This window comes from Cucurbita maxima, unplaced genomic scaffold, assembly GCF_002738345.1.
Source record: "Cucurbita maxima cultivar Rimu unplaced genomic scaffold, Cmax_1.0 Cma_Scf00044, whole genome shotgun sequence".
NCBI classification, from domain to species: domain Eukaryota; kingdom Viridiplantae; phylum Streptophyta; class Magnoliopsida; order Cucurbitales; family Cucurbitaceae; genus Cucurbita; species Cucurbita maxima.
This window is the reverse complement of record NW_019272060.1, coordinates 817,648-844,504: the sequence shown is the minus strand read 5'-3', so window position 1 is coordinate 844,504 and position 26,857 is coordinate 817,648. Positions and strand designations below refer to the sequence as shown.

Below are 26,857 nucleotides of genomic sequence, written 5' to 3'. Positions count from 1 at the left end.
GTTATGAAAGATTTTTCATAGCGTCTTTTTGGACACATTACATCTGACAACCATCAATGGTTATGAAAAACAACAATGACTTGTCTAACTTAGCTTTGATGGGTGTTACTTAAAAGTGTCGTTTTGCATGTGAGAGTCATAACTTATTTTCTTCTAAGTATGATTGAAAATTTCAATAAAGAGACTTGAGTTGGAAAATATTTAGGTATATTTGAAACACTTCTTAGAAGTTAATAAGGTACCTAAGTAACATAACTTTGGGTTGAGTGGTATAATAACGCACGACTTGATAACCTAATACTGATTTGTACCTTTATAACAACAAGTTAGTCACGAAGTTTTTAGCGAGTCGTTGGCAAATCGCAACCATCTTTAATCCATCTCTTTGTGAAAGACGCTACCTGCAATCAAACCCCTCCCAATTTTAGAAACTATTCTTTGTCTCGTCCCCCAAACGCTTGTTCCAATCGAGTATCGCCAAAGGAAACTTGGAATTTTGGAAGATTGTTGCGATAATTGGTGTAAATTGAAGATCAAGATTGTTATTGTCTGTCTCGGAGAATCATGTGTTATCATGAGCTAGCATAACATCTTATGGCCTACAAATTTTAACCTTTCAAAATTTTCTTACAACTAAATTTATCTTACTCAAATTTTATTCATTAACTATCGGCCACTCTACTAATGAACCTTATGCATTATAGGATAAATTGTCTATGAATGTAATTAACCGAGGCAAGTCAATTGTCCACGAATTTTTCATTATTATAGTTGGATCTAAAGTTCATTTTACTTTTATAATCATATCTTTCGCTCTAACCATTACTAATTTTCTAATGAATAATTTGTTTATGATTTAATATAAACTAAGTCTCTCTCGTGATTTCCAACCACACCTGATTGACATACAAGAGAATTATGTTCAAGTAATAAAGCTAATATGAAAATATGTCTGATATATCCGCTACCTATGGTTCAAGTTACCATAATAACTTGGGAATTTTACTCTTGAATAATTTTAGGCAAGTTGTAAGATAACTTATTTTATTAATAAATGAGAAAATGCTAAGTTACAAAAACTACTTAATTTTTCTTTATTCGCACATTATAAACGCAACAAAATGTAATGAACTATAATACCTCTCATTTGCACAAAGGTTGACTGATTAGGGCTACGCTAAGGGTGACTTGATTCAAAGCGATAAGTGTGATGGAGCTCAGTATGCAAACTCCAAGCAAAGGAGATCGCCTCAAAGTAATACTCGAGTATTCCAAGAAATCGAACCGACAGGAATTACAGAACACAAGCTACACAAACACAAGACTGTAAGATTGTTAGGGCTTGTTAGGTTATAGCCCGGCTTATTTTTAGCTCATAAATAGTAAATAGCTAATTAGAGTAGCTTATTTATAGCTTAGTCAACGTTATAGTAAAGCTATATTTGATAATGTTTAGTACGTTATACATAGTAATTTGGTAATGTATAAGTAGATAGTTATATACAGTAAGATAGTTATGTATATTAGCTTTGAATAATGTATAAGTAGATAGTTATATACAGTAAGATGGTTATGTATATTAGCTTTGAAAAATGTACTATGTATTCTCTCCTACTGTGCATATCTAGTCATTAATACAAAACCTTTAGCCAATATTCTCCTTTCATTTTCTCTATCCTGTTCTTCATGTTCATTTTCTCTATCCTATTTTTTTTTGTGTTCATCTAGATCAAGTGTGTGCATTATTGTGCGATCTTAACAAAGACTTTTAGATGTTAAATTATATCTCTAGATTTTGAAAGGACAGAAAAGAGTCCTTTCGAACTTTTTATCTTTAAAATATCTAAAACTAACCCTTCGAAAAATTTTCGATTAATGTAACAGACAAACAAAAAGTAATGAGACAACTAATTCGAGGAAACTAATATGATTATTATCATTCATCTTCATTCTAAAGATATTGATAACATCATTCAAAAAGGTCATTTACAATAACATTCAATTATTTTAAGCTTCAATTATATACCTGAATGTCATTTGTTGGGTCGTCAAAACGCACAATAACCATCTTCTCTCTTCAAAAAGATCTCGATTTGTTCGAGTGCCTGTGATGACATAATATAAACAAGGTCACATGCAAAAGATGGTTAGGAATAAAATAAGACTCATTATCAAAATTCTTAAGTTAGTTATAGATTTGTAGACTATCATATTTATTCCGAGAGTGAGAGAGATGGACCTCGATTGCTATGGCCATTGGCGTGACATTAGATACGTCTTTTGTGCCCAGTTTGGCCGCAATTTCTGCACAAGTTAAGCAGGTTATTTGATATTAATAGAGGAAACAATCAAATAATGTTTAATCTTCGGAATGGCTTTTGAAAAAAAGAGCTTTCAAAGAGTCCTCGGTGTTTTTTCTCTCTTTCGGGCTTCTCAAAATTTTTAAAACGCGTCTACTAGGTAGAGTATTTCACACCCCTGTAAAGAATGATACATCTTCCTTCCCCAACCGATGTGGTATCTACCAATCGACCCCTTTCGAGGTTTGGCGTCCTCGCTGGTACTCGTTCCCCTCTCCAATCGATGTGGGATCTTATAATTCACCCATCTTCGGTGCCCAGCGTCCTCACTGACACTCATTCTTCTCTCCAATCGATGTGAGATCTCACAATCCACCTACCTTCAGAGCCCAGCGTCCTCGTTGACACTCGTTCCTCTCTCCAATCAATGTGAAATCTCACAATCCACCCACCTTCAGGGCCCAGTGTCCTTGCTGACACTCGTTCCTCTCTCCCATCGATGTGAGACCTCACAATCCACCCCCTTCGAGGCTCAGCGTCTTCACTAGCACACAGCCTGGTGTCTGGCTCTAATACCATTCAGAATAGCCTAAACCCCCATTAGCAAATATTGTCCTCTTTTGGGCTTTCCCTTTTGGGCTTCCTCTCAAGATTTTTAAAACACATCTTGCTAGGGGAGGTTTTCACACCCTTATAAACCTTTATATAAATGCTTCTTTCTCCTCCTCAACTAATGTGGGATCTCACGGTCACAAAATCAACTTCCTCAGGAACCATTTCAACTCAACTAATGGCATGCCAATAGTGGTCCTTAGTTCGAATGAAATTATGATTTGAGATAGCAAAACCAAAACCATTGAGCTTTTGACGTTAAGCTTAAAGAGAAAAATACATTATTTTAACAGTTATTTTTTTTACATCCCCTGGTAGATTACATGTATAAAGTATCAAGGAGAGATGTCTTACTTTCGCAGGAAACTCTGACTTCAGCGTTGGCATATGCTTCACCCCTCTCTTCCAGGAGAGTAGATAAACGAACGAGAGTCTGTGGACAACAGGAATTAAACAAATATTTATCTGAGAGTGATGTTTAAAACTCATCTTTAAGGAGTATTATTTATCCCGTTGTCAAGAGAGAACAGAAACTTTGTAAAATCGTACTTTTTATACGTATCTTTCATGTAAAAGAACTTTAACCTAATAAATTTCTATATTATTATTCTATAACCCCCAAGTCCACTACTAGCAGATATTGTTTCGTTTTCCTCCCCCACCGATGTGGGATCTCACAATCCACCCCCCTTCGGAATTCAGTGTCCTCATTGGCACTCGTTCTCCCCTTTCTAATCGATGTGGGATCTAGAAACCTGGAAAGTCATATTTATGAACTGTAACGACCAAGATCCACCGCTAGTAGATATTGTCCTCTTTAGACTTTCCCGTTCGGGCTTCCCCTCGAGGTTTAAAACGCGTTTGCTAGGGGAAGGTTTCCACACCCTTATAAATGGTGATTTGTTCTCCTCCCCAACCGATGTGGTACATCACAATCCACCCTCCTTTGGGGCCCAGCAGCACGCTGGCACACTGCCTCGTGTCTACCCCCTTTGGGGAACAACGAGAAGGCTAACACATCGTCCGGAACCTAGCTCTGATACCATTTGTACCGACGCAGATCCACCGCCAGTAGATATTGTCTTCTTTGGGTTTTTCCTTTCGAGTTTTCCCTTTTGGACTTTAAAACGCATCTGCTAGGGGAAGGTTTCCACACCCTTATAAATGGTGATTTGTTCTGGTTTCCACACCCTTATAAATGGTGATTTGTTCTCCTCCCCAACCGATGTGGTACATCACAATCCACCCTCCTTTGGGGCCCAGCAGCATGCTGGCACACTGCCTCGTGTCTACCCCCTTTGGGAAACAACGAGAAGGCTGACACATCGTCCGGAACCTAGCTCTGATACCAAAGGAGCCCAGCAGCATGCTGGCACACTGCCTCGTGTCTACCCCCTTTGGGGAACAACGAGAAGGCTGACACATCGTCCGGAACCTAGCTCTGATACCATTTGTAACGACGCAGATCCACCGTCAGTAGATATTGTCTTCTTTGAGTTTTTCCTTTCGAGTTTTCCCTTTTGGACTTTAAAACGCATCTGCTAGGGGAAGGTTTCCACACCCTTATAAATGGTGATTTGTTCTCCTCCCCAACCAATGTGGGACGTAAAAGGAAACAAGCACAGAAAATATACCTTTGAGTATGCATCAGTTGAATCGTTATGCAAAAGGGGACGAGAATTGGTTCCTACAGCTGAAATTCTCTTAACCAAGGCTTCCAAAGGCACATCCAACCAGACACTGATCCCTTCACGCATATATTTCCTGGAAAGTTTTTTTTTAAAAAAAAAAGGTTCAGTCAAACGATACTGAAAACTCGAGATCAACTCGAGAAATGAGACACATCTAGTCCATCTTCTTTACCAGTTTATCGTTCTAGTAACGGCGCCTCCACCAGTGGAAATAACAAACTGATTCATCAAAGATAACTTCCTCAATGCCTCCGTCTGTAGGAATCAAGATAAGTTAGGTTCACTTTTATGTTAATCAGCAAAGATTCTGTTTTGGAGTACATATATCCATCAAATAAAGCTTGCCTTGAACGATATTTCAAGTGTAAAATATTTGAAACATAACACATTCCAAGTCCATTGAAAATTTTAATTGGCCTAGTGAACAGGTTGGTATTGGCAAGTGGCATTGACCTTTTCATGGTATATCCTTAAGAAGAAGAAAAAAAAGTAATTGATGGTTATCATAGAGCATTATCCCTGTGATAATAACCTTGACCTTCAAGGCTAGTATGGAATTTGAGTTTAAGCAAAAACTCAATCTCTTAAACTAAATGAAATGAAGATCTTGAATGAGAAAATATAATAAGATCACTTTCATCGATTCTAATTACTGCGCAACACTTAAGAGTACTCTGAACTACAAATTCAGGCATACTATGGAGACAAACAATTGAAATAACCTCATCAGTCAAGTGAGAAAGAGACCCTCAATCAAGATCCATGTTCTGATATGAACCTAACGTCTAAAATGTAACGGCCCAAGCCCACTGCTAGCAGATATTGTCCTTTTTGGATTTTCCTTTTTGGGGTTCCCCTCAAGGTTTTTAAAACGCATCTGCTAGGGAGAGGTTTCCACTCCCTTATAAAGAACGTTTCATTATCCTCCCCAACCGATGTGAGATCTCACATCACAATGATAATACAACACACAGTACGAACATACAACAAGAATTATGTCAAGATGTTAAATGATTCGGCAGTTATGCATCTAGACTGACCTCCCTTTCCCTGAAGAAGTCCTCCCCATAGACCTTGAAAATTTCAGCTACAGAAATTCCAACGTCTTGTTCCACTAATGAATCACTGTGCCATCCAAAACATAACATAGCACAAGTGAATAGCAAGGAAATATCTCGTCAATGATAGTATGCAGTGACGCATAGATTAGCAAAACAAACACAGATGCCAGAAATTATGGCATCAGCATAAAAATCCTAGGTCCATCATAGTTTGGTTCTTTCATTAATCGGTGGAAATAAATTTATGAACCAAATTAAGTTATTTATCTACACCTGTTACAGCTTCACGGCCAAATCTTGGTCCGCTTTTGTTTTTCAATAAACCTTGGATGTTAAATTTAATTATAAAACTTAAGGAATGAAAATTTTTCCCTTGTCATGAAATCTAGATGTAAATAGAATAATAGAGGTTGACCCAAAAGTTAGTAAATGACTAACAGCTTTGAAACAAACCTATCAGAGAAGGAGTAACCAAGTGCATTCGACAGGACTTTTCCTACGGTTGTTTTTCCCGAGCCCATCATTCCTGCATTTAATGGATACAATTTTAAATATCTAACTGTATAAACTCAAAAGTAATGAAGCACTCCAAGAAAAAAAAAACTCACCGACAAAATATATGCAGCGCCCATTTAAATATGACTCAATCTCCCGGGACTTCCTCTGCAATTTTATGGCCCGTGAGCCTAGAAATGAAAAATATTCTAAACAACTAATAGGACAAATTTTGTCCCCCTTTTAGCAAAAAGCAGGAAACAAGAAAAATAAGAAACCCCACAATCACACAAGGCAGGAAAGCAACGGAAACCACAAGAAAAATGATAATGAAAAGAGGGAACCAATACCTGTATAGTAAAAGTTTCATCAACAGGAACACGATGGTTTCCAGACTCCAACACTGAGAAGCACAAAAATTGAAAATCTTATTAGAAATGTTGTTCCTAAAATATTCATGTTCATAAAGTTGATTGCCCATTTTTCCTTTTTTATTTCCCTTGAAATTATTAGTTTTTCAAATATACTATGTATGCAGACAGAAATGAGGACAAGGAGTCAAACTCAAGCTGAAGATTAGGGAAATTGCAGAACCTCTCATACTGGGCAAGAACCAAGCAATAGGATAGTTTCAAATTTGGTTGGTATCAGAAAGGAAAGAAAAATGTTTTTTATGGACTTTACCCCAGGTACCAAATTCCTGAGAAATATTTAAAAAAAAAAAATCTTATTCTACGCATTCCAGACTCCTCCATCTAATAAGAGCTTAAAGCAACTAGACGTGTATATAATAGTACTTCACGGTGGAAGCGAGAAATGGTCATATTATTATACACACAAACAATGGTACTCCAAGTTGTTTAAGTATACCGTGCAAATTTGAACAATTAGAGAAACATTAGTTTTAGAATGGGTATAGATGAGGAACTGCATGTATTTTTGGAATTCCAATTACGTAGATGAAACTGAATTAAAGAAACCTTCTCAAGTAAATTCTAATCAAAATCCTACGAGCTGAGGTATAAGTGGCGCTTACTAAATACCACATAATTCTACAGAATACTATTGAATTTACAAGTAATCGCTTCTTTAGCTTGAAGTAGAGAAAATTGAATAAGTCGGCTATAGATAGAAAATAGAAAACCTGAAGAGTTCTTGTAAGAACAGGAAATTTTCAAAGCTACTGTTCTGTGATGACTTGAACGTCTGGACAACTGTAAATTGAATGAAAATGGCGCCTGCAACATGTGCTGCTCCTCTAATCGCCGAGAAAAATGCAGCGAACCCTTCGGTTTTGCAGCAATACTCTTCGAGTGGATCCATGGAGAAAACTGCAACTGCTGAGTAAGCGTAGCCTCCATACTTGGTAGTACAGCAACTCGATTTCACCAAAATTCCAGAACAATGAGTAGCAGTTGAAAAAAAACCTTACACGAATAGAATCGCTGCAAATCCGAAGGTTGCCAAGTTAGATTCTCAGTCCATTCATCTCCAAAACAAAACCAAAACAACAACATAATTCCTACAGAAGCNAAAAAAAAAAAAACAATGCCGGAAAACTGAACCTGAAAATGAAAAATAAAATCCAAAACCGAAAAGAAACAACTCACAAAACGAAATCAAACAAACACAACAAAAGAAGATTCTCTATGTTTATTTTTCTGCTTGAGCGTGGTCAAATGTCCATGAAAACTTCCGATTATGGCAGTGAAATGAACATACCTAAGAATCAAATTTATTCGATGATCTGAACAGGTTGAACACAGAGAAGATCTTCAAGCTCAGATTTCTCTCAAGATCCTCCTCTGCTTCGCAATGGCTCCGTCTCTCAGCTACGAACCAGAAACTTCGTCTCCCCAACTTCGTGCAATTATATATATATATAAAAGAGTTATTGGCCATGAAATTTGGACTTTGAAGCTCGGAGGTCCCTTGCCAGCGGGTTTTTTTTTAATCTTTAATTTTTATTTTTATTTTTTTATATTCAAAATTTGTTCTTACCAAACCTCATGACTCGGCCCTTGTGGTCAACAAGGGCGACAAGTAAAATATTTTCAATTATTTTTTATATTTATATCATTTTTAATTTACAGCCATTTAATTATCATATTCTTTATAAATCAAGTTAAGTTTTAAAAATTAAAACATTGTTTTAAAAAAAATTGTATTCCTTCATTTTTATTGACATATTTAAAACACTGCAAATCTGACCATTTTTTTATAATTTAATATCTTACTATTAAAAAAAATAAAAGATAATTGTTTTAATATTAATAATTAAAAAATATTTTTCTCAGCTATTTATTATTATATTCTCTAATGAACATCACACTATATTGTCTTTTATGGGTAAAATTCAATTTTTGAATCTTACCTGGTCAAATTTGGCATTGTTTACTTTATTTTATTTTTTTCTTTTAAAAAAAAAAAGCAGAATAAAAATTAATTAAAATTGAAATTTTATTAATACCTCTAAAATTTATATTTTTTTTTCTAAAAGATATCCTTAAATTTTTAAAATTATTATTAAAATTTTAAAAATTACTAATTAAAACAAAACTATATAAAAAGAACTAATAAATCTGTATTTGGTAAATATAAGACCATTTATAATAAATCAAACAATAAATAAATAAATACCCATTAAAGTTAAATAGAAAAATTCAATTTTATAAAAAGAATTACGTGTAATAAAATACATTTTTTTTTTCACATGGACCCACGCACGTGGAGGAAAAAAAAAGACGTGGGTAAAAATAATATTCTCTTTTTAAATTAACCAAATATTTTTAGTTTTTTATTTTTAAAAATTAAATTTATAAATATTATTAATTTTTTTGTCCACTATTTGTGAGTCTTCGTATTCAAAGCTAAATTTAAAAAATTATTTGTTTGTTTTTTTAATAATTTTTTACCACAGCTTTTATCATTTATCGATTAATAGTTTTAAATACTCAGCTTAATTTTGAAAATTTTAAAAAAAATAATAAATTAGATAATTATCAAATGGAATATAATTTTTCTTTTTTAAATTTGACTAACTATTATAATTTTGAAAATATTTATAAAAATTTAAAAAATAATTGCAAAAACAATAAATAAATAAATCCAATATATATATATATATATAGTCATTTATTCAAATTATTTATAAGATTTGTTGAAGAATAAATAATAATATATATTTATAATTATATCACAAATAAAAGGGTATATTTTTATATTAATTAATAAATTAAAGTTGAGTCGACTTAATCTAGTTTAAGGAAATTAATAAACCTATTTAATTTATTTAATTTTAATTCAATCTAAATAAATGTAATTTTTTGTGAGTGGATTTATTGCGAGAAAATAGGAAGGTATGGGATGTGGGGCCGGGTGCGGGTAGGTGGTTTTAGTGGATAAACGTTGAGTCGTAAGTGAACCGGGTTGGTGGGGGATACAAAAAGGGCGGCTCGGACCGGCAATAAAATCCCGTGGGGCCCACTTCAATTAACGCTGATTGGTTGGTTGACTTTTTATGAACCAAACAAATCTTGGGGCTTCCTCTTCATTTCCTAATCATCTTCCTTACAATAGGACGGAATCATTATCCCTTTTTTAACCTTATGCTTATTATTTTTTCAAATGTACTTAATTTCAATAATTAGATACGAACGTAATCCCGAAAAGTGTTTTAGTTACTTTCATGCTAGTCTAGTCACCGCTTTATTGATTTTTTGTTCAGCATTCTAATTATAGTTTTGAAACGTTTATAAAAAAATCAAGGGTAATTATGTAATTTGTGAAAGAATATGAAGGTGTTTATGTAAGACGGGAACAAAATTTAAGGGCTTTTTTTTAAAAAAAAATATTAGAATAGATGGATCTTTCTATAACTGTACTCTATTGATAGTATAGTTTTAAAACGTTTATAAATGGTCTAAGGGTAAAATTGTAATTTTTGTAAGGAAGGACAAAATCTCTCACCTCATAAATTGTAGAACCTAAGAAGACACTCGAAATTGGAAGGATAAAAACCTAAGCGGTGGATTGCCAAGCTACAAGCCCCATACATGAGCGAGATTCTCTTGGAAGCCAAGGTCGCGGGTGGCCAAGAGGTCCCACTTGGAGACTTGAGATCTCATCAAGAAATGCAAAGGTTGCAAATCGCTATTTGGCTCAACATTTCGGATAAACGTGACAGACGAGAATGATGCACAAAGGACTTGTGTTGCAAGCCCCATGCTCGATTCTCGAGATTCATGGACTATCTCACAAAAATATTCGATCTGAACCTTTACATCAGTAGATTGAAACTCAGAGAACCGAAAGCTTACCTACAACCCGCATCGGGAGCCTTGGAAATTTGACATAAGATATTACGGTAGAGAGCTCTAGCTAGAAAAATGAAATGATCGTAGGTACGAGACGTGTTGGGTGGAACCAAAAACAAAATCACGATATTTTATGCTTTATTTCGTGAAATTTAAATGATATTTTGTTCCTTCATTGATCAAGAATTTCGAGACTTGCTCTCCCTGTATCGAAGAATTATGTACTTGTTCCCTCTAAAAAGGAGATAGAGCGAACTTTTTCTAACATGTGATGCCAAGACGCCAAGTTCAGATTCCAATGGAGATTTGCGAGCCTCCGAGCGAAGCCAACAGAAATCCTATCATAATAAATAAATAAAGGAATGGATGTAGTTGAGTTGGAGTTTTTTCTTTTTTAGTCTTACATAATGGAGATTGAATTTAGGCGAACTTTAACAGATTTGATCAGCATTTCGTGCGCGTGATTATCCCTACCCAATGGGTCTGCATCCTTCCCTGAATGTCGGCTTACAAAGTTGATAATGTTCAAGTGCTTTCTGGGTCGGCACACGATTCCATGACAAACTGATTAAAGGTGGAGAGCGCCACAAAATATCATACACTTTTAAATTTTTTAATAACTTCAAAGGCACCTTTAAACTTTTTTAAAAAATAAAAAAATAAAAAATAGCTTAGAAATATTGATGAACTTCAAAAATAACATTAAAAAGTTTGAAGATAATCTATAAGATGCCAATAGACAGTTTTAGTCCATATTATTGTTGGTAAGAATTTTTTTGAATTTTTCTACAAAGATAAATGGTGTTAATGCTACTTAAAAAATTTTATGAGTGTTTTTTAAATAACTTTTTTAATTTTTAAAAAATTAAAGGGTATTTTTTAAACAAAGTATAAACGATTTCCATTCAAAACTAAGAGTAAGAGTATTATTAAAACTTTTGAAAGTCGAGAGGTATTTTTATTAATTTAGCTAAATTAATATGTCGGAGACTTCATGAACGGAAAATTGAAAGTTTAGGTACCTGTATACCACTTATCTAATTTATAGGTCTTGTGAAGGTTACAAACTAAATTCTGTTTGGGTAGGTTTTAGAACTTTACCACTATCGTGGTTAAGACCGAGTTGGTTTATCCATATCATAGGAGTCTCATTCAAGGTTAAAAAAAATCTAACTTATCTCAATCATGGGGTTTGTTAGACGAACACGACTCTCCACAATGGTATGATATTGTCCACTTTGAGCATAAGCTCTCATGGCTTTGCTTTGGGCTTCCCCAAAAGGCCTCACCCCAATGGAGAGTCATGGCTTTGCTTTGGGCTTCCCCAAAAGGCCTCACCCCAATGGAGAGTGTATTCTTAGATTATAAACCCATGATCATTCCCTAAATTAACCGATGTGGGACTTTCATCATCCAACAGGGTTGTCCGAGGTTTGAATAATCTAGTTGTGCTCTTTATGATTACATGCAATCATTTCAAATAATAAATGTATTTATATAGGTGAGGTATGACCTTATAATCATTCCATCTCTAGTTAGGATACGAACTCTATTAATTAAGATATTTCATTACTATGTCACGGCCCAATTTTTGAGGCCATGAAGTCGCTCAAGGTTGGTGAGCGTTGTTCATTAATATATACCAACTCCACTGACTACTTGCATGATTAACGCCCTCCCACAGGACGGATCCTTTATGCAAGGTAACCTCTAACTACCCGCATGATCAACGCTCAATAATAGGACGGATCCACTATACAGGGTAATTTAACAAATCAACGAGTCAGATGTCCCTAACCAATATAATGCATAGCTCAACGGTACCATACTAGAGTGGAAAGGGAAGTGGAGGCTCCTCGGACACTATACTGACTGCGGTTAGTCTAGGAGGTTATCATTGTCTTCTAGGGTTATCTATTGTATGAATGAGTATGTTTTGAAGCTTTGAATGGATGCAACTCTTCATTATAGGTATCTTATCTCCAAAGTAAGCCTTATGTGAATTTGTGTTAAGCTTTGTTTAAGTTTGGTATTCATCTTGTGCGCTTCCTTTGTGGTCTCCTCGGTTACTTATTTCTTTATTATGTATTCGTGGTGATTCAAGTGTCGAACAAATAAGTTGTGAGTCTCAAAGGCATAGTCATAATGAAGATTTGTGATAGAGCTCTATTGAACTGGAAATGTGCTCTAGAGAAGAGGAGCGATTATGCGACACTCATTTTTAGCACTAAGTGAGTTAGCCAACTTGAAATCGCGTTCCTACGACTGAACGATGTATGCTCAAGCCTCTAGTCCATTTGAAAAAAATGTTTTTACAAAATGGGGCAGAGATATTTTCCTGTTTGAAAGCAAGATTGAAATAAAGGTCGAAAGCAATATTATAGGCTATAAGCGAGAAATGCAACACAACAACTTAGATAGCATATAACTTTGAATATGAAGAATTGACGATTAATCGTATTCTCTTATAGTACATTTTGAGTAATTTCAGGTTTACCCGGCATAGACATAATTATGCCGAAATGTCGTACAAAAATACAAAATAAACACTATATATATACATATATACATATATATATATATATCTACCAAGTGATTCATATTAAAGTGTCATTTAGATGGTTTTGTAATTAATAGTATATTTCTTATTATCAAAACATTAATTAATTAAAATTAATAAGTTTGAGATAAAGGACTGAAAAACGAGCGTACTACAATAGAACATTTGAAGGGCTAGAAAGGGTTCGGGTTTTAACTTTGAAAATTGAGGTTCTAGAAGAAATTTGGGCATGCAGTTATGGAGTTAAATTAAGTCCGTCCATATGAAATATGAATGTTTGCCAAATTTAGTGTCAATTGGACATTGGAAGGACGCTCCATGACACCATATGACTGTTTGCCAAAATCATGTCTATGCATGGAGTATTGAAAATGACACAAAATGTACTATAAGGGAGGCGCATGGTGCTAACTCTCCATCACCCCTGGGCCTTGTGGCCTAAGCGAGTTACCCTGTGGCACACATGTGTGTCACAGTGCGGGCGAGCGTACCGAGACGAGTGTCTCGACTGACTTCCTTTGGAATGAGTTTTTCAAAGACAGTATCAGGCAGTGCGGATGTGGCAATATTGCACCCTAACCCGCGTGTCGGAGGTTGATATATGCACCCGCTATTAGGTACGGTATTCGTAAATGACATGACTATTCGTACACCTCAGGCTCGAAAACCCCTAGTTATGGAAGGCACATGAGTCAGACTGCAATGCTGGATGTGCCACCGACGTACACTACGTAGGTACTTGTGCAGGTAAGACATCCTAGAAATGATTGCAACAGCAAGAGGAGTTAACGTACACTACGTAGGTACTTTTTTTATTTTTATTTTTTAAGTGCTACAATATATAAATATACAATAATAATAATAATAATAACAACATGTATTATTTATTTTAATTTACACAACATATTATTCATAACTCCAATTAAAGAATTTCATATTAAACATCTCAAAATAGATAATTCCAACTAAATAATTTTAGGTTAAACAAGTCGACTCGTTGTCCCAAACATACGCGTAAGCCCCATCAAAGCGGCCCATCCACAGGCGGAAGGTGAATTACCCATCTCTGTTTATAAACTTACTGCAATTTCTCATCGCGCAGTAGCTGTGGGGGCACGTACAGAATCCTCTGAACGCGGAAGAATTCTTGTTCGACGTTAGTCTACGCAAATTTCTCTCTGAACTGCGACAATGGCGACTGTTATGCAGAAAATTAAGGATATCGAAGATGAGGTATTTGCACGTATTTCATAATTTTATGATCTTAGTTTCTTTTACCCTCAGCTGCCGAGCCTAGGAGCTTTAATTCGATTTTTTGGTTAAATGGATATGTTGAAATCATTTGAAATTGCTTGTATAATCAAAGTTAGCATTAACGTAGTATTTTTCGGGCTATTTTATGTGGGCTTGTTGCCGTAGAGGAGTGTTTTTGATCATCTATCCATATGATTCAATAGATTTTCCTCTTTTACGAAAATTGGTCATATGGACCGGCAGTGGAATAGTATTGATTCAGTGCTCTTTACCAGCGCTGGCCTTTTTGGAACTCTAGTATTAGTGGAAATTTATGGAGTTTCTGGTTTCCCTCTCAGTTTCATATTTGAACTTATGAATAGATAAATAGTAGAGATTTATAGGCTACCATGCATCAACTTTTATATGTTGAAAGTAATAAAATGATTTAATGCTGTTATAGCAATGGTTGTGTCTAGTGGCCGCGTATTTAATTCTTTTTTAAATAGGAAACAATCGATTCCATTACTCACATTATAGAGAAAAGGAGGAGAACAAGACATTCTGGCATGTCATTAAGATTACAAAAGGCTAATCCAGTTGGCTAAGATAGATAAAGAAGATTAATTACAAAACTGTTCAAAGAGAGAGGGAAAAAGATGCGAAAAATAGACATTAGTCTAATACTAGAAAAAATGTTATTCTCTCAAGAGAAATCTTGGAAGCCTTGAAGTTCTTGTTCCTCTATTTCTCTAAAGCCATAGCTGGCAGCTCTGCATTAAAATCTTTATACATCTTCAAGATTTGTTATGTGAGGTTTTTCAGAGGAAGATATCCAAGCTGAAGCGTTGTTATCACACTGTTATTCAACAAGTTTTTCTAATGGGTGTGAAAGAAAATAATTTTTGAGTTTGACTTTGAGGATTGTTTTGACGCTCCAACAATGGTGAAGATGGTGAAAAAGTTAATATTTTTCATTGGGAATTTTTTCCAACCATTGATAGACGGCCTTATTTCCCTTTATTTTCTTTTGAAAACTCGAGGACAAGTATTTTTGGGAGGGATAGAACATGATGTATCAGGATTAGGGTAAATTGAGGTATAATCATATTAGTCTTGGTTAAGCCCTTGAATAATCCTTTTTAGTATCCTATTTGGATTTTGGTTTTTTTAGTTTCTTTTTTTTAGTTTTTAAATTCCTAGTTTCTTTCCGAGTTTATTTTCATTTCTAAATAAATAGAGAAATTTTTATGTATTCAATAACTTTTGACTGATAATGAACACTTTGATTCTTGGAGCCTCTCCTTTAACCTCTTAGGCTACATTAGTTAGGACTTGTCTAGAGTTTGTAGTGGATTTTCAAGAGATTCTGGCAGCACTATTTTAACTGATTCTGCTTAAACCTTTTCTACAGCTGATGATACATGTTATTAAATCAATATCCGTAGTTGTCTTTACTATGGTTTTCTTGGGAACTATGCAGATGTAGGTTTCATTTATGTGTTTGCTTTTTTAGCACAATATATGTGGGATGAAGGTTTGAACCTCCGGTTCCATTGAAAAGAGTGGACGTTGTAATTATTGAGCTAAGCTCATTTTCGCATTATTTATGTTTGTTTAGGATGCTATTCTCAATAATTTTTTGAGATATCCGTGGTTCTCATTACTTAAGTTGTAGTAACTTAACCAAAAGGCACAGGAGCTTTGGAGAAGAATACTAGGTAGTTATAAATCTAATAGTTAGGTAGTTATAAATCTTATAATTTGATCATTATATTGTTACTATGTTGTTACATTTTTACAATTTGCAGTGGGAGTTTTGGACATGTGAAATGATTCTTGTACTCATACTCATTAGTTATTACTGGAGACGAATGGTTGATTAAAATGGAAAATTTATGTACGTCGTTGGCTGTGCAGATGGCAAAGACTCAAAAGAACAAAGCTACTGCTCATCACCTGGGCTTGCTCAAGGTACATATATCCTAGTTATTTGATGGGTTTTTTTTAAACATATATAAAAGGATTTTTTTTCATTAATTTAATTAAAAATTACATTGAACCATGATATTTTACCTTATGAAAAAAAATTACATTGAAGTTTAGCAGAAGTATTATCAAACAATTTATACATGAAACAATCATTAGCAGCAGACCAACTATAAGCTCAACAATTAACTAAACAAACCATAAAATCATACCACTGTATCTTGTGAGACCTATAGATTTGACAAAACCCAAAATCTCAAGGACAAATACTTGACTAAAATAAAAACTTTACAAAAGCTAAAATAACTACATCTTTAGCTATAAGATTAACAACGATCTATTAGACCACCAGCAACCTCGTCTTGCCGAGCACCTGAAAAAGTTGAAGCAAAGATTCCAAAAGCTTGGCAAACAGCACATATCAATGCAAAACATCACAAACAGCTACAAAGCTCAAATGAATAACCATGAGTTCTAAAAGTTCGGGTTGGTTGGATTGGTAATCCAACCCAACCCGTAAATTTTCACAACCCAACCCAACCCTCTATTTTCGGGTTGGGTTCAGGTTGTTCCAAACTGAGAAGAGACAAGAAGTGGAGAAACAACCTACCGCCGAGTGGAAGAGTCCGACGAGAAACACAGAGCGGAGAAGTCTGACGGAAATGGAACGGAAAGCCGAGCGGAGAGATAGTCGGCAACGACGTCCGACGAGAAACACAGAGACGAAGTCGAGTGGAGAAATGGGAGCTGAGAAGAGAGTCTGATGGAGGAATAAAGAGGTGACTGGCGAGCGACGTCGACGTCCGCTATGAGATGAGAACGACGTCAACGGAGAAGACGAACGCTGTGAGATGAGAACGATGAAGATGAAGAGCAGAGGGACAATGAGATAGATGATCATCATTACAATTATTAATTCAATCTCGTGTATCGAAGAGGAGAGAGAGAAAGTTTGCACCCTGAAGAGTGCATGTGCGCCACGTGGTAGGGTTAGACAACATGATTCATGGGCGGGCTGCGTGGGCTTGGGGCTTTTTTTTTTAAGGTTTTCGGGTTGGGTCGAATTGTCTCAATAATTTGAATTTTGAACTCGAACCGGATCGGGTTCCAAAAAATGAGCCCAACCCAAACCCGAAGTCCTTTTAAACGCAACCCAACCCTTATAATTCGGGTTGGGTTGGGTTCTCAGGTTGGCGGGTTGGGTGTACACCCCTAGTATTTCCATGAGACCAAAGAGATTAATAGAGGACTCCCAATTCTTTTTGATTTGCAGAAGATCATCATATAACAAAAAGAATGGTCTAAATATTCCCGTGAGTCATGTTGTCTGACCCTGCCACGTGGCCCACACGCACTCTTTAGGGTGTAGACTTTCTATCTCTTCTCTTCGATACACGAGATTGAATTAATAATTGTAATGATGATCATCTATCTCATTCTCTCTCCACTCTTCATCTTCATCGTTCTCTGTTGACGTCGTTCTCATCTCATAGCAGACGTCGATGTCGCTCGCTAGTCACCTCTTTATTTCTCTATCAGACTCTCTTCTCAGCTCCCATTTCTCCACTCGACCTCGTCTTTGTGTTTCTCGTTGGACGTCATCGCCGACTATCTCTCTGCTCGGCTTTCCATTCCATTTTCGTCTGACTTCTACGCTCTGTGTTTCTCGTCGGACTTCTCCGCTTGGCGGTAGGTTGTTTCTTCACTTCTTGTCTCTTCTCAGTTTGGAACAACCCGAACCCAACCCAAAAATGGAGGGTTGGGTTGGGTAACCAATCCAACCAACTCGAACTTTTGGGTTGGTTCAAAAAAATCCCTCAACCTATCCCGACCCGGATCATGTACACCCCTAGGTATAAAGAAGATTAAGTGGAAGCAAACAAGATCTTGACATCACCATCAAAATCTTTTCACTAATACACTTTCACCAAGAAACCCATAATCTTCCCCAAGGAAAAACTTCATCTCATTGGATTATTCAACAAGATCGGTATTTTTCTTATTCCTCCCTTCTCCCTCATTTTTTGTCTCTCTCAACCCGCCCCCCTCCTCCCTCCCCGGTATTCTATTCTTCTTTCATTTTTTGCTGCTCTCCTTTTTATTTTCTTTTTCCATCTTTTACTTTGACCTTGAACAAAACATCAAGAATTCCTGTATTTTCACAAACATGACGAAAATATCCACGCTTTCAAGATTTGATGCAGAAGAAAAGAGAAACAGTAGTCGACAGCCAATCACTTACTCATCCATAGTACTAAAAAATAAAATCAAACCATGATCTGAAATTGAATAAGTCTCTTATCTCTCTATTTTTCGTACATTTGCAAACATGATGTACATTGCACAAATAGTGTAATCAAGGCCAAATTATCTTGGTCCTTTTGAGTTATGATTAGCTTAACAATTAGTCCTCACCTTATGTAGTGTTATTTACTTACAAACTCTCAAGACACTGGTGGTCTAACAGGCTAAACTTGCAAAGTTAAGGAGGGAACTCATTGCACCTGCATCAAAAGGAGGTGGTGGTGCTGGTGAAGGTTTCGATGTCACCAAAAGTGGTGATGCAAGAGTTGGTTTGGTTGGTTTTCCTTCGGTCGGAAAATCTACCTTGCTCAATAAATTGACTGGTACTTTTTCAGAGGTATAAAAACTCATCTGATGTTATATCTATTCTTATCACTTCTCAGTGACAGTTTTTTAGTACAATTTATTTATATTCAATGGCATTTACATCAAGATATCAACATTAAATAAAGCATTGTGATGTTATAAATTCTCATTGAAACTGATGTTAGATAGCATATCAAGTTAATATTATATATCCGCAATGATTTGGCTTGGAGTCTCGTTAAACATTAAAATAGCTGTTGGTTAGGTGTCAGCCTAACAAGCCATATGCATTTGTAATGCAAGGGGTTAAACTAGCCTTCAGCTATGTTGCTGTCTTAAAGGGCTATATGAGCCCCTTTCCTGCTTGTGCAAAATCAATTGATTCAACTTAACAAGATCCTTTCTTTTTTTTCTACGCCAGTGCATGTCCCGTCTTTGTTCACAAAGAGTGCATCAGTATGTGTAGAGGCATAAGTTAGGATGTTTCTAGTGTATTCCTACATGCAAATGGTTATAGTTTTTGAAAGGTTAGTCATCTTGAGTATTGTAGGTGATATCCCCCTGCCTCATCGAACTCTAAAATAAAAGAAGCTCAGGACATATATGCATATACAATATATTAAGATATTTGCAAAATGGTTTGGCTGAAGTTAATTTTCCAGCATTCGTACTTGGAATCCGATTGTAGTGTTATGTATGGCTGTGTTTTCTCTTATACCTGTGAGAAAAGTCTTCTATTTCTGATTAACAAATTGATTTCCTTCAACATTTTTCTTTTAGTTAAAACTTCCACTCACAGAATCGTATGTGCTGTTAAGAAGAGAAAAATGTGTTTATTTTTAATTTATGCATGCTTGTATCCATTTATGCTTGTATTTATATAAAATTAAAATTTTATAATTTATGCACGCATATGTGTATGCATGCATGCATCTATTTGTATTTCAGTATATATGATTAAATTTCTTAAGATTTAGTTTATGAAATTTTGTGTGGTCTCACAAATTGTTATCTTTACAGGTTGCTTCATATGAATTCACTACTCTAACTTGCATCCCTGGTGTAATCGGGTATAGAGGAGCTAAAATTCAGGTGCTGTAATCCTTTCAGATTCCCGCCATTTTCCTATGCCTTTTTACTCTATTTCTATTGAGTAATGAGGGCTGATAATCAAACCCATTTTCTTGTTCGTAGTTGCTGTTTTTTTTAAATAATATTTTTATAGTTACATTTTTGTCACGTTTTGGTTTTGAAAATAAATTTTGAATTGAACTTGTATTTTGCTTTAACTGGCAGTTGCTTGATCTCCCTGGTATTATTGAGGGTGCTAAGGACGGAAAGGGAAGAGGAAGACAGGTAAACATGATAAATCTGTTGCACTTCTCGTCTTGATATCATTTAGTAATTGATTCCGTTCAGCTGTCAATGGTTACCGGTTATTTCTATTATTTTAAAGTCATTTTATACGGAATATTCTCGATAGAGACTAGAATTATTATTATCATAATTATTAATTTTTAATGAAAAACTGGACTTTCATTAAAAAAAAAAAAAAAGAAAGAATACACAGACATTGAAAAAGGAGAAGTCCTAATAAAGGGAGTTAAACTACAAGAAGGGGTTCGAGTCAAGAGAAATAGAGCATAGAAACAGATGCCCGAAGAGACAAAGAATCTAATAAGGGACCAAATATTGTTGAAGGATCTCTTGGCCTTAGAAGATTCTGTTGTTTCTCTCGCTTCACTGAACTCACGAAATAGTATACACCCCAATTTTCCACAAAAACAACCCTTTCTCATGAAAAGATGGATGAAGGAGAATCTCCTCAATTGTCTTCTTGCAACCCTTAGAGCTGTCAAGCTAAAGCTGAACACCTCGAAGAAACTGCCTCAAATAGCACAAGCAAAATCACGACTCTAGATGAGTGTATGGAAATTAATTTTAATATTCATGCTCTTTTAGGATAAGTGAGAGCAATATTAGATGTCTTTCAAGTGAAACTGAATAATCTTTATGCTCTTTCAAGATAAGTGAGAGAAACCTTTGAAATTTTTAGTATAAGATGATAGTACAGGATTATTTTGTTTGTAGTGTACAATGCTTGGCTTCTAAGACTTCAAATCACAAAGATTTCTTCCGTAGTTGTATTCTTTCCACATTTACTACAAATTGGAAAGCCTTTTTGTTATAGTTTGTAGGAGGAGGCTTCCTCTACTCCTGAGTTCTCTTTTGTGTTTTAATGATATATCTCACAATGTTTCTTATGAAAGATAAACAAAATGGTTATCAAATGGAGGCTAAATGAGTGTAAGAAAATTAATTTTAATCTTGATGTCCTTTCAGGATAAGTGAGGGCAAGATTAGATGTCTTTCAAGTGAAACTGAATAATATTTATGCCCTTTTAGGATAAGTGAGAGAAACCTTATAATTATTTTGTATAAGATGACAGTAGAGGATTCTTTTGTTTATAGTGTACAATGCTTGGATTCTTGGACTTCAAATCACAAAGATTTCTTTCATAGTTGTATTCTTTCCACGATTACTACAAATTGGAAAGCCTTTTTGTGATAGTTTGTGGGGAGGGGGTTTCCTCTACCCCTGCTCTTAGGCAGTTCTCTTGTGTTTTAATGATATATCTTACAAAGTTTCTTATGAAAAAAAAATTATCAAATGGGGTAAAAAATGAGTGATAAAATTAATTTTAATCTCTATGCCCTTTTAGGATAAGTGAGCAAGATTAGATGTCTTTCAAGTGAAATTGAATAATTATTTCTAGTATCATGGGTTTGTAATTTGTATAATTCAACTTATATGGAGCGGAGTGATACAATCTTGTTATCCGGTATCTTACTCTTTAATGGTTTACATTCATGTAGGTTATCAGCACGGCCAGGACATGCAATTGCATTATAATTGTTCTGGATGCAATAAAGCCTATCACGCACAAACGTTTAATAGAGAAAGAACTAGAGGGATTTGGCATCAGGTAAATTTTTGGTGGTTTAAAGTTTGACATGCGACATTCCTCGAGTGATGTGTTAAAAAGTTTTACATGTATATTTTATTGAGACCAAAATGAAGAAGGTTTAGTTAAGAAATTTGTTTTAACGACCTCAAGTCTGTCTCTTAAAACTAGTTTTCTGGGCTGAGCATTACCTTTTGGTGTTGACTGGGATACTGGACAACACCTTCCTTGTCAACCAGGATATTACCTTGATGCTCAATATGCTTGCAAGGTAAAAAAAGGTGGACAAATATGTGGGATAGTTTGTAAATTTGGAAACTACTAGAATGCACTGAATCCATTTGTCACCATTCTAGCTTCTGTTCACTGTTTTATCCTCTATAATCACCTTTTGGTCGTATTGTGACCTTGTGGCCTTACCTTTGAAAGATTGTTGGCTTTCTCCGAAACTATTTGCAGTTATGGGTACTCTCATTAGTAAAAAATTGAATGTTCCCCTGTTCATTCTTCTGGGTTTTGGTTATGGACTACTTCCATTTATTAAAAGAAAATGATAGGGGAAAATCTAGATATCCACCCCACTCAAACTAACAACTTGGAGATTTCAAAGAATCCTGCCGATTTGATAATATCTTAGTAACAAGATAATTACAAATCCTTTGTGATCAAAAAGTTATGAACGACAAAGTCTACAATATCTTACATAATAGGATCGCACCCTCATGAAACTTACACTAACCACCGAATTTTTTTGTTAGTTACAAAGACAGTATAATTTCCAAGGAATATTTATAAAGCAAGCTCAACAGAAAAGTTAATTTGGTAATTTCTGATGGTGGCTGGGGACAAAGTTTTCTTCACACTTGGGAATATTGTCAACATTTGTTTAGGATGAGCCATGGTGACATTCATTATTCTATTGTTTTTCCTTTCTTTATATCTTTTTAATTAATTTTTGGTGCATTTTCTTTGAAATCAGGTTGAACAAGGAGGCTCCTAATCTGTCGTTCAGGAGGAAAGACAAGGGTGGGATAAATTTAACTTCAACTGTAACTACCACCCATCTGGACCTTGACACGGTGAAAGCTATCTGTAGTGAGTACAGAATCCATAATGCTGATATCACTCTTAAATACGATGCAACTGCTGATGATCTCATAGACGTGATTGAGGGTAGTAGAATATACATGCCTTGTATCTATGCTGTTAACAAAATCGATCAGATTACCCTAGAGGAGCTGGAGATTCTGGACAGACTTCCACACTATTGCCCAGTCAGGTAACTTTTATGTCTTTGCAACTTTCTATAACTTTCTTGTTCTCATTTTGCAAGTCTGTTTTCACGTTTAAACACCACTAATTGACAACTGAATTCAACGATGTTACTTATTTTCCCCTCTTTACCACAAGGGGTCAAGGACCCAGTTGTCAATACCCTGAGTTATAACTTTTAACTGGGAGGCGTTGGGTTCAAATCACCGAAGGAAAAAGGTTGAGGAGGAAAAACATCTATGATTTGCAATCCCTTGGAGATTGCAAAATTCTCTTAGTTGCAATGTTCAAAGGGGAAGAACAATTGCAAAATGTCTTTTACTGTGCAAAGGGATGGCAGGGGATTGGTAACCTATGCCTGAGGCTTGAAAATTGTGACTTGCAAAGAAAACACCCGTGTTGAATGAGAGGTAGAGTCATAGATACAATGAGTTAGAGAAACTTCTTTAACACTCTTGGTGGGATTGAGATAGAGTGAGGGAGGGGAGGGAGGAAAGAGATCTTTTTTTTTTTTTTTAAATAAATTTGTAATTTCTTTTCAGTGGAGGAATCCTCCTCTTATGTATATCTATGATTTGAGTTGCTATTATTGAAATAAACATGGGGAAAATCGAGTCCTTTTTTTCTCCTTTATGACCAGTACTTCTAGTTTCGCAAAAATGGGAGAAACCTGTACCGATTCCCTTACTACCATTTCTACTAATGCTACTAAATGCTACCCTTCCTATTCTAACTTAACGACCAAGGACTATCTTTTCACAATTGCCCACCATATATATATTTTTATATATTCATTAATAAATCAGTTTCCCTTCTTAACCTTCTCCCTTCTGTATACTTTCATGATTGAGGGTCAGTATTGGGGGGTCTATAAATATATGCCCCAAGTATCTAGCGTGTGATAAATGTTATTCTAGTTCTCAATAGAATATGTGAATCAAGTTTATGCATTTACCTCATACTTAGGCATCATGTATGCTATGTCTTCTCGTTATTAAATCATATCCTATTCCTCTCTTATCCAAGTTGAACGTTGAGATTGATTACATGATATATAAAAATTTATGATTGTGTCTTTAATTTCATGTGATTATGGTATATTATGAATAAGATACTACTTATCTTATTAATTGACTTCTGGCTCTGCCTACCATTCTCTCCACCGATCCTATCCCCCTCAAAATTTTGATCTAAGTATCACACAACTAAACGGGTTTGGGTAGGAAATTTTGATCAACAGAGAGGATACAAGTGTCTTAGTAAAGGGAGGAAAAGATAACCCCTTTTTGCATGATCTAGTATTGAGTCTAAATATTGCGTTCGTCCATGTGACTGCAGATGTCGTGGATTTTCTAATTACTGCATAAAGTTCGAATTTCTCTCATTGGCATTTCTACTACTTGGCGTGATAATTAAGGGGTGTCTTCTTTAGCCTCTATCATGTATTTCATCCTCAGTTTGAAGCACATCGAAGTGGATTGACACTTTTGTTTGTCAAATTGTGTTTAAGAAACTCCTGGTTTGTTATGTTGTATCCTATTCCTATGGCCAAATTGCAAATTGCAATTTCTGTGTCTTCGTCACAAGTTCAGGATCGTTAAAGTCCCCCTTTGTTTAAGTGGGGTTTGTAGTAGCAAATTAAGGCAGCACCCATGGTCGCTTAAACTTGCATAAGCTGTGTTGCGTGCCTTGTTTCAGTTCTGCATACTTAGGCTTGTATTATTAACTGCTTAGTTGACCTGAGAGTTATTTGTATGGTTGGCCCTTATTTCAGCATATTTATTTATATTATTTTTTTGACGTCAAAAGCTGAGTTTTATTACATAAGACTTTTGATTTTCTTTATTCCTCACCTATTGTATCTTTAATGCCAAGTGACAACAATATATTTTATTTTTCTTGAAAGGTTCGATGATCCAATTTTATTTCTCACTTCGCTTGATAACTTGATCATATTATTTATTGTTTCTGATTCTTTGACAGTGCACATCTTGAATGGAATCTTGATGGTTTACTGGATAAAGTATGGGAGTATCTTGATTTAACTCGCATCTACACGAAACCCAAAGGAATGAATCCAGACTATGATGATCCCGTAATTCTATCTTCTAAGAAAAGGACTGTCGAGGATTTTTGCAGCCGTATCCACAAAGATATGCTGAAGCAATTTAAGTAGTGAGTAATTTTGATTGAAGTCCCCAACTTTCGGTGCCATTTGGATGTGTTTTCTCCTTGTTTTTTACACCTAATTTCTCAGTACTGTTTTCTTGTATTTTTTGAGTTGAATTTACAAATCTAGTCTTTACTTTGACAATATCATGTCTTTTTAGTTCAAAGCTTTAAAAGGTTAGTACATATCTAAATTTTGAATATAAAGTGCCTATAGCTAAATGTTGGTTAATTTGGTATCACATGACTTGTAGATAGCAGGAAAAAAGTAGCTAATTGATCCTAGTAAAGTGACACTATGACGGGATCAAAATTTCCTCGTATGTTGGTTAATTTGGTATCCCATGACATGGGAGTTTTTCAGCTGCACATGCTAACTCTTATAAACTTGTACAGTGCTTTGGTTTGGGGATCAAGCGTCAAGCACAAGCCCCAACGAGTCGGAAAGGTTAGTCCATTTCCTTTTATTTTCTGCCGCTGTTTACCGTCCCCACCGCTTGAACTAATTTTAAAATGCACTCTTGTAAATTCATTTATATGTGAAATTTGAGAGAGTGGTCCTTTCGCACGCAGGAACATGAGCTTGAAGATGAAGATGTTGTTCAGATCATTAAAAAGGTGTGATCCTTGAAGTCAACGGTTTGTCGCTATTCCAACTTATCGGTAATCCTTTGATGTCAATGCCTTTACGATCTCGAGTTTAGCTTTCAGTCATGACATGTCCCATCCAAAGCTTTTTGTTAGGCTACACAGTGCTTTGTTGATATTACCACCATCAGTTGGAGCACTGAACAACTAGTAGTAGGAACTGAACTTGATTTGTGATTGTGCCATTTTGTAGTCATGCTAAGAACGGTTGTTTTCCTATTTCGTTCAACAGATTTATACTGTTTGAGTGTTCAACTGAATGTTGTTCGACTGAACATCACTGTACAAGTAAGAGTAAATTATGTATGGCCGTCTTGGTATACGTTTTTGCCTTTTTTAGTCCCTACATGAGACTTAGAGCACTCAATATTGCATAATAGCGTCGTACTTCGTTTATGAGGATTTTAAACTTGCAAGCATTGAGTAAGTCTTCAAACAGAACGTTAGATTGTGCGTCTAAATAAGTCTTCAAACGAAACATTAAAAGTGAGGTTCCTAAATGTTCAATTGTGTCGAAGAGTTGTAAGACGTTCAAAAATTTTAAAACCAGTTCACCTATTATTGAAACTTTTTCCATGCTTGCTTACTCGAAGAGGCATGTGAAAGATATTTTCTAATGTTATTGATGTACTGATTCCTTTGGAACAAAGGAGAGAGAATGCTAGCAATTTCGAAAGACCTTGGACTATTGATATTGTTGGAATAGTCATTTTTGTATTTAGACTTCTAAAGTTTAGGAGGTTTTTGGTTTCGCCTTTTTGTGTCGGCGAATTTTTTAAGCATTTTTAAGGGTTGAGATACAAGTGAATGGACAAGGATTAGAGAAACCAAAAGCATTAGAGAAACCATCCCATCATTATCAATAGAATTTGAGTTTGTGTTTATGCTTTCACACAACAGTTGAAGCAGCTCAATATGCTCTTCCTTCTCTGAAA

The 26,857-nt window shown here is 35.3% G+C and overlaps 2 protein-coding genes across 4 annotated transcripts in view; one reads left to right on the top strand and one right to left on the bottom strand.

The window, feature by feature from the left end:
• The window catches only part of LOC111470364 (developmentally-regulated G-protein 3), a 29,379-nt gene extending 3,122 nt beyond the window's left edge, over positions 1–26,257 (top strand). The window contains exons 2-12 of one of the 2 annotated variants that reach the window (XM_023115925.1): positions 3,231–3,237; positions 14,141–14,268; positions 16,189–16,242; positions 18,725–18,898; positions 19,888–19,959; positions 20,164–20,223; positions 21,745–21,854; positions 22,813–23,112; positions 25,089–25,280; positions 25,671–25,722; positions 25,848–26,257. In XM_023115925.1, coding sequence (XP_022971693.1) covers positions 14,227–14,268; positions 16,189–16,242; positions 18,725–18,898; positions 19,888–19,959; positions 20,164–20,223; positions 21,745–21,854; positions 22,813–23,112; positions 25,089–25,280; positions 25,671–25,722; positions 25,848–25,898 — 1,107 coding nt within the window. In that variant the 5' untranslated portion in view covers positions 3,231–3,237; positions 14,141–14,226 and the 3' untranslated portion in view covers positions 25,899–26,257. Of the gene's footprint in view, positions 1–3,230; positions 3,238–14,050; positions 14,269–16,188; positions 16,243–18,724; positions 18,899–19,887; positions 19,960–20,163; positions 20,224–21,744; positions 21,855–22,812; positions 23,113–25,088; positions 25,281–25,670; positions 25,723–25,847 lie in introns of those variants that run through there. The other variant, XM_023115924.1, reaches the window with a different exon arrangement.
• On the bottom strand, positions 1,029–8,037 carry LOC111470366 (shikimate kinase, chloroplastic-like). Of its 2 annotated transcripts, none has more exons than XM_023115927.1 (12): positions 7,882–8,037; positions 7,304–7,604; positions 6,510–6,562; positions 6,273–6,327; positions 6,118–6,190; positions 5,644–5,728; positions 4,776–4,858; positions 4,547–4,676; positions 3,267–3,345; positions 2,240–2,304; positions 2,027–2,105; positions 1,029–1,308 (listed from the first exon to the last, which is right to left on the bottom strand). In XM_023115927.1, exons 2-11 carry the CDS (start codon positions 7,518–7,520, stop codon positions 2,049–2,051), a joined length of 897 nt encoding a protein of 298 aa, XP_022971695.1. In that variant the 5' UTR covers positions 7,521–7,604; positions 7,882–8,037; the 3' UTR covers positions 1,029–1,308; positions 2,027–2,048. The 2 variants fall into 2 exon arrangements, with proteins under 2 accessions (XP_022971695.1, XP_022971696.1); XM_023115928.1 differs by having other exon boundaries at positions 1,056–1,324.
• Positions 26,258–26,857: the final 600 nt, after the last annotated feature.

Coding starts and splice junctions, on each gene's coding strand:
- LOC111470366 (XM_023115927.1), bottom strand. CDS start 7,520: ATGGAGGCTACGCTTACTCAGCAGTTGCAGTTTTCTCCATGGATCCAC. Junction 6,191..6,272: donor GCGCTGCATATATTTTGTCG/GTGAGTTTTTTT, acceptor CATTAAATGCAG/GAATGATGGGCTCGGGAAAA. Junction 2,305..3,266: donor AGTCAGAGTTTCCTGCGAAA/GTAAGACATCTC, acceptor TAACTTGTGCAG/AAATTGCGGCCAAACTGGGC.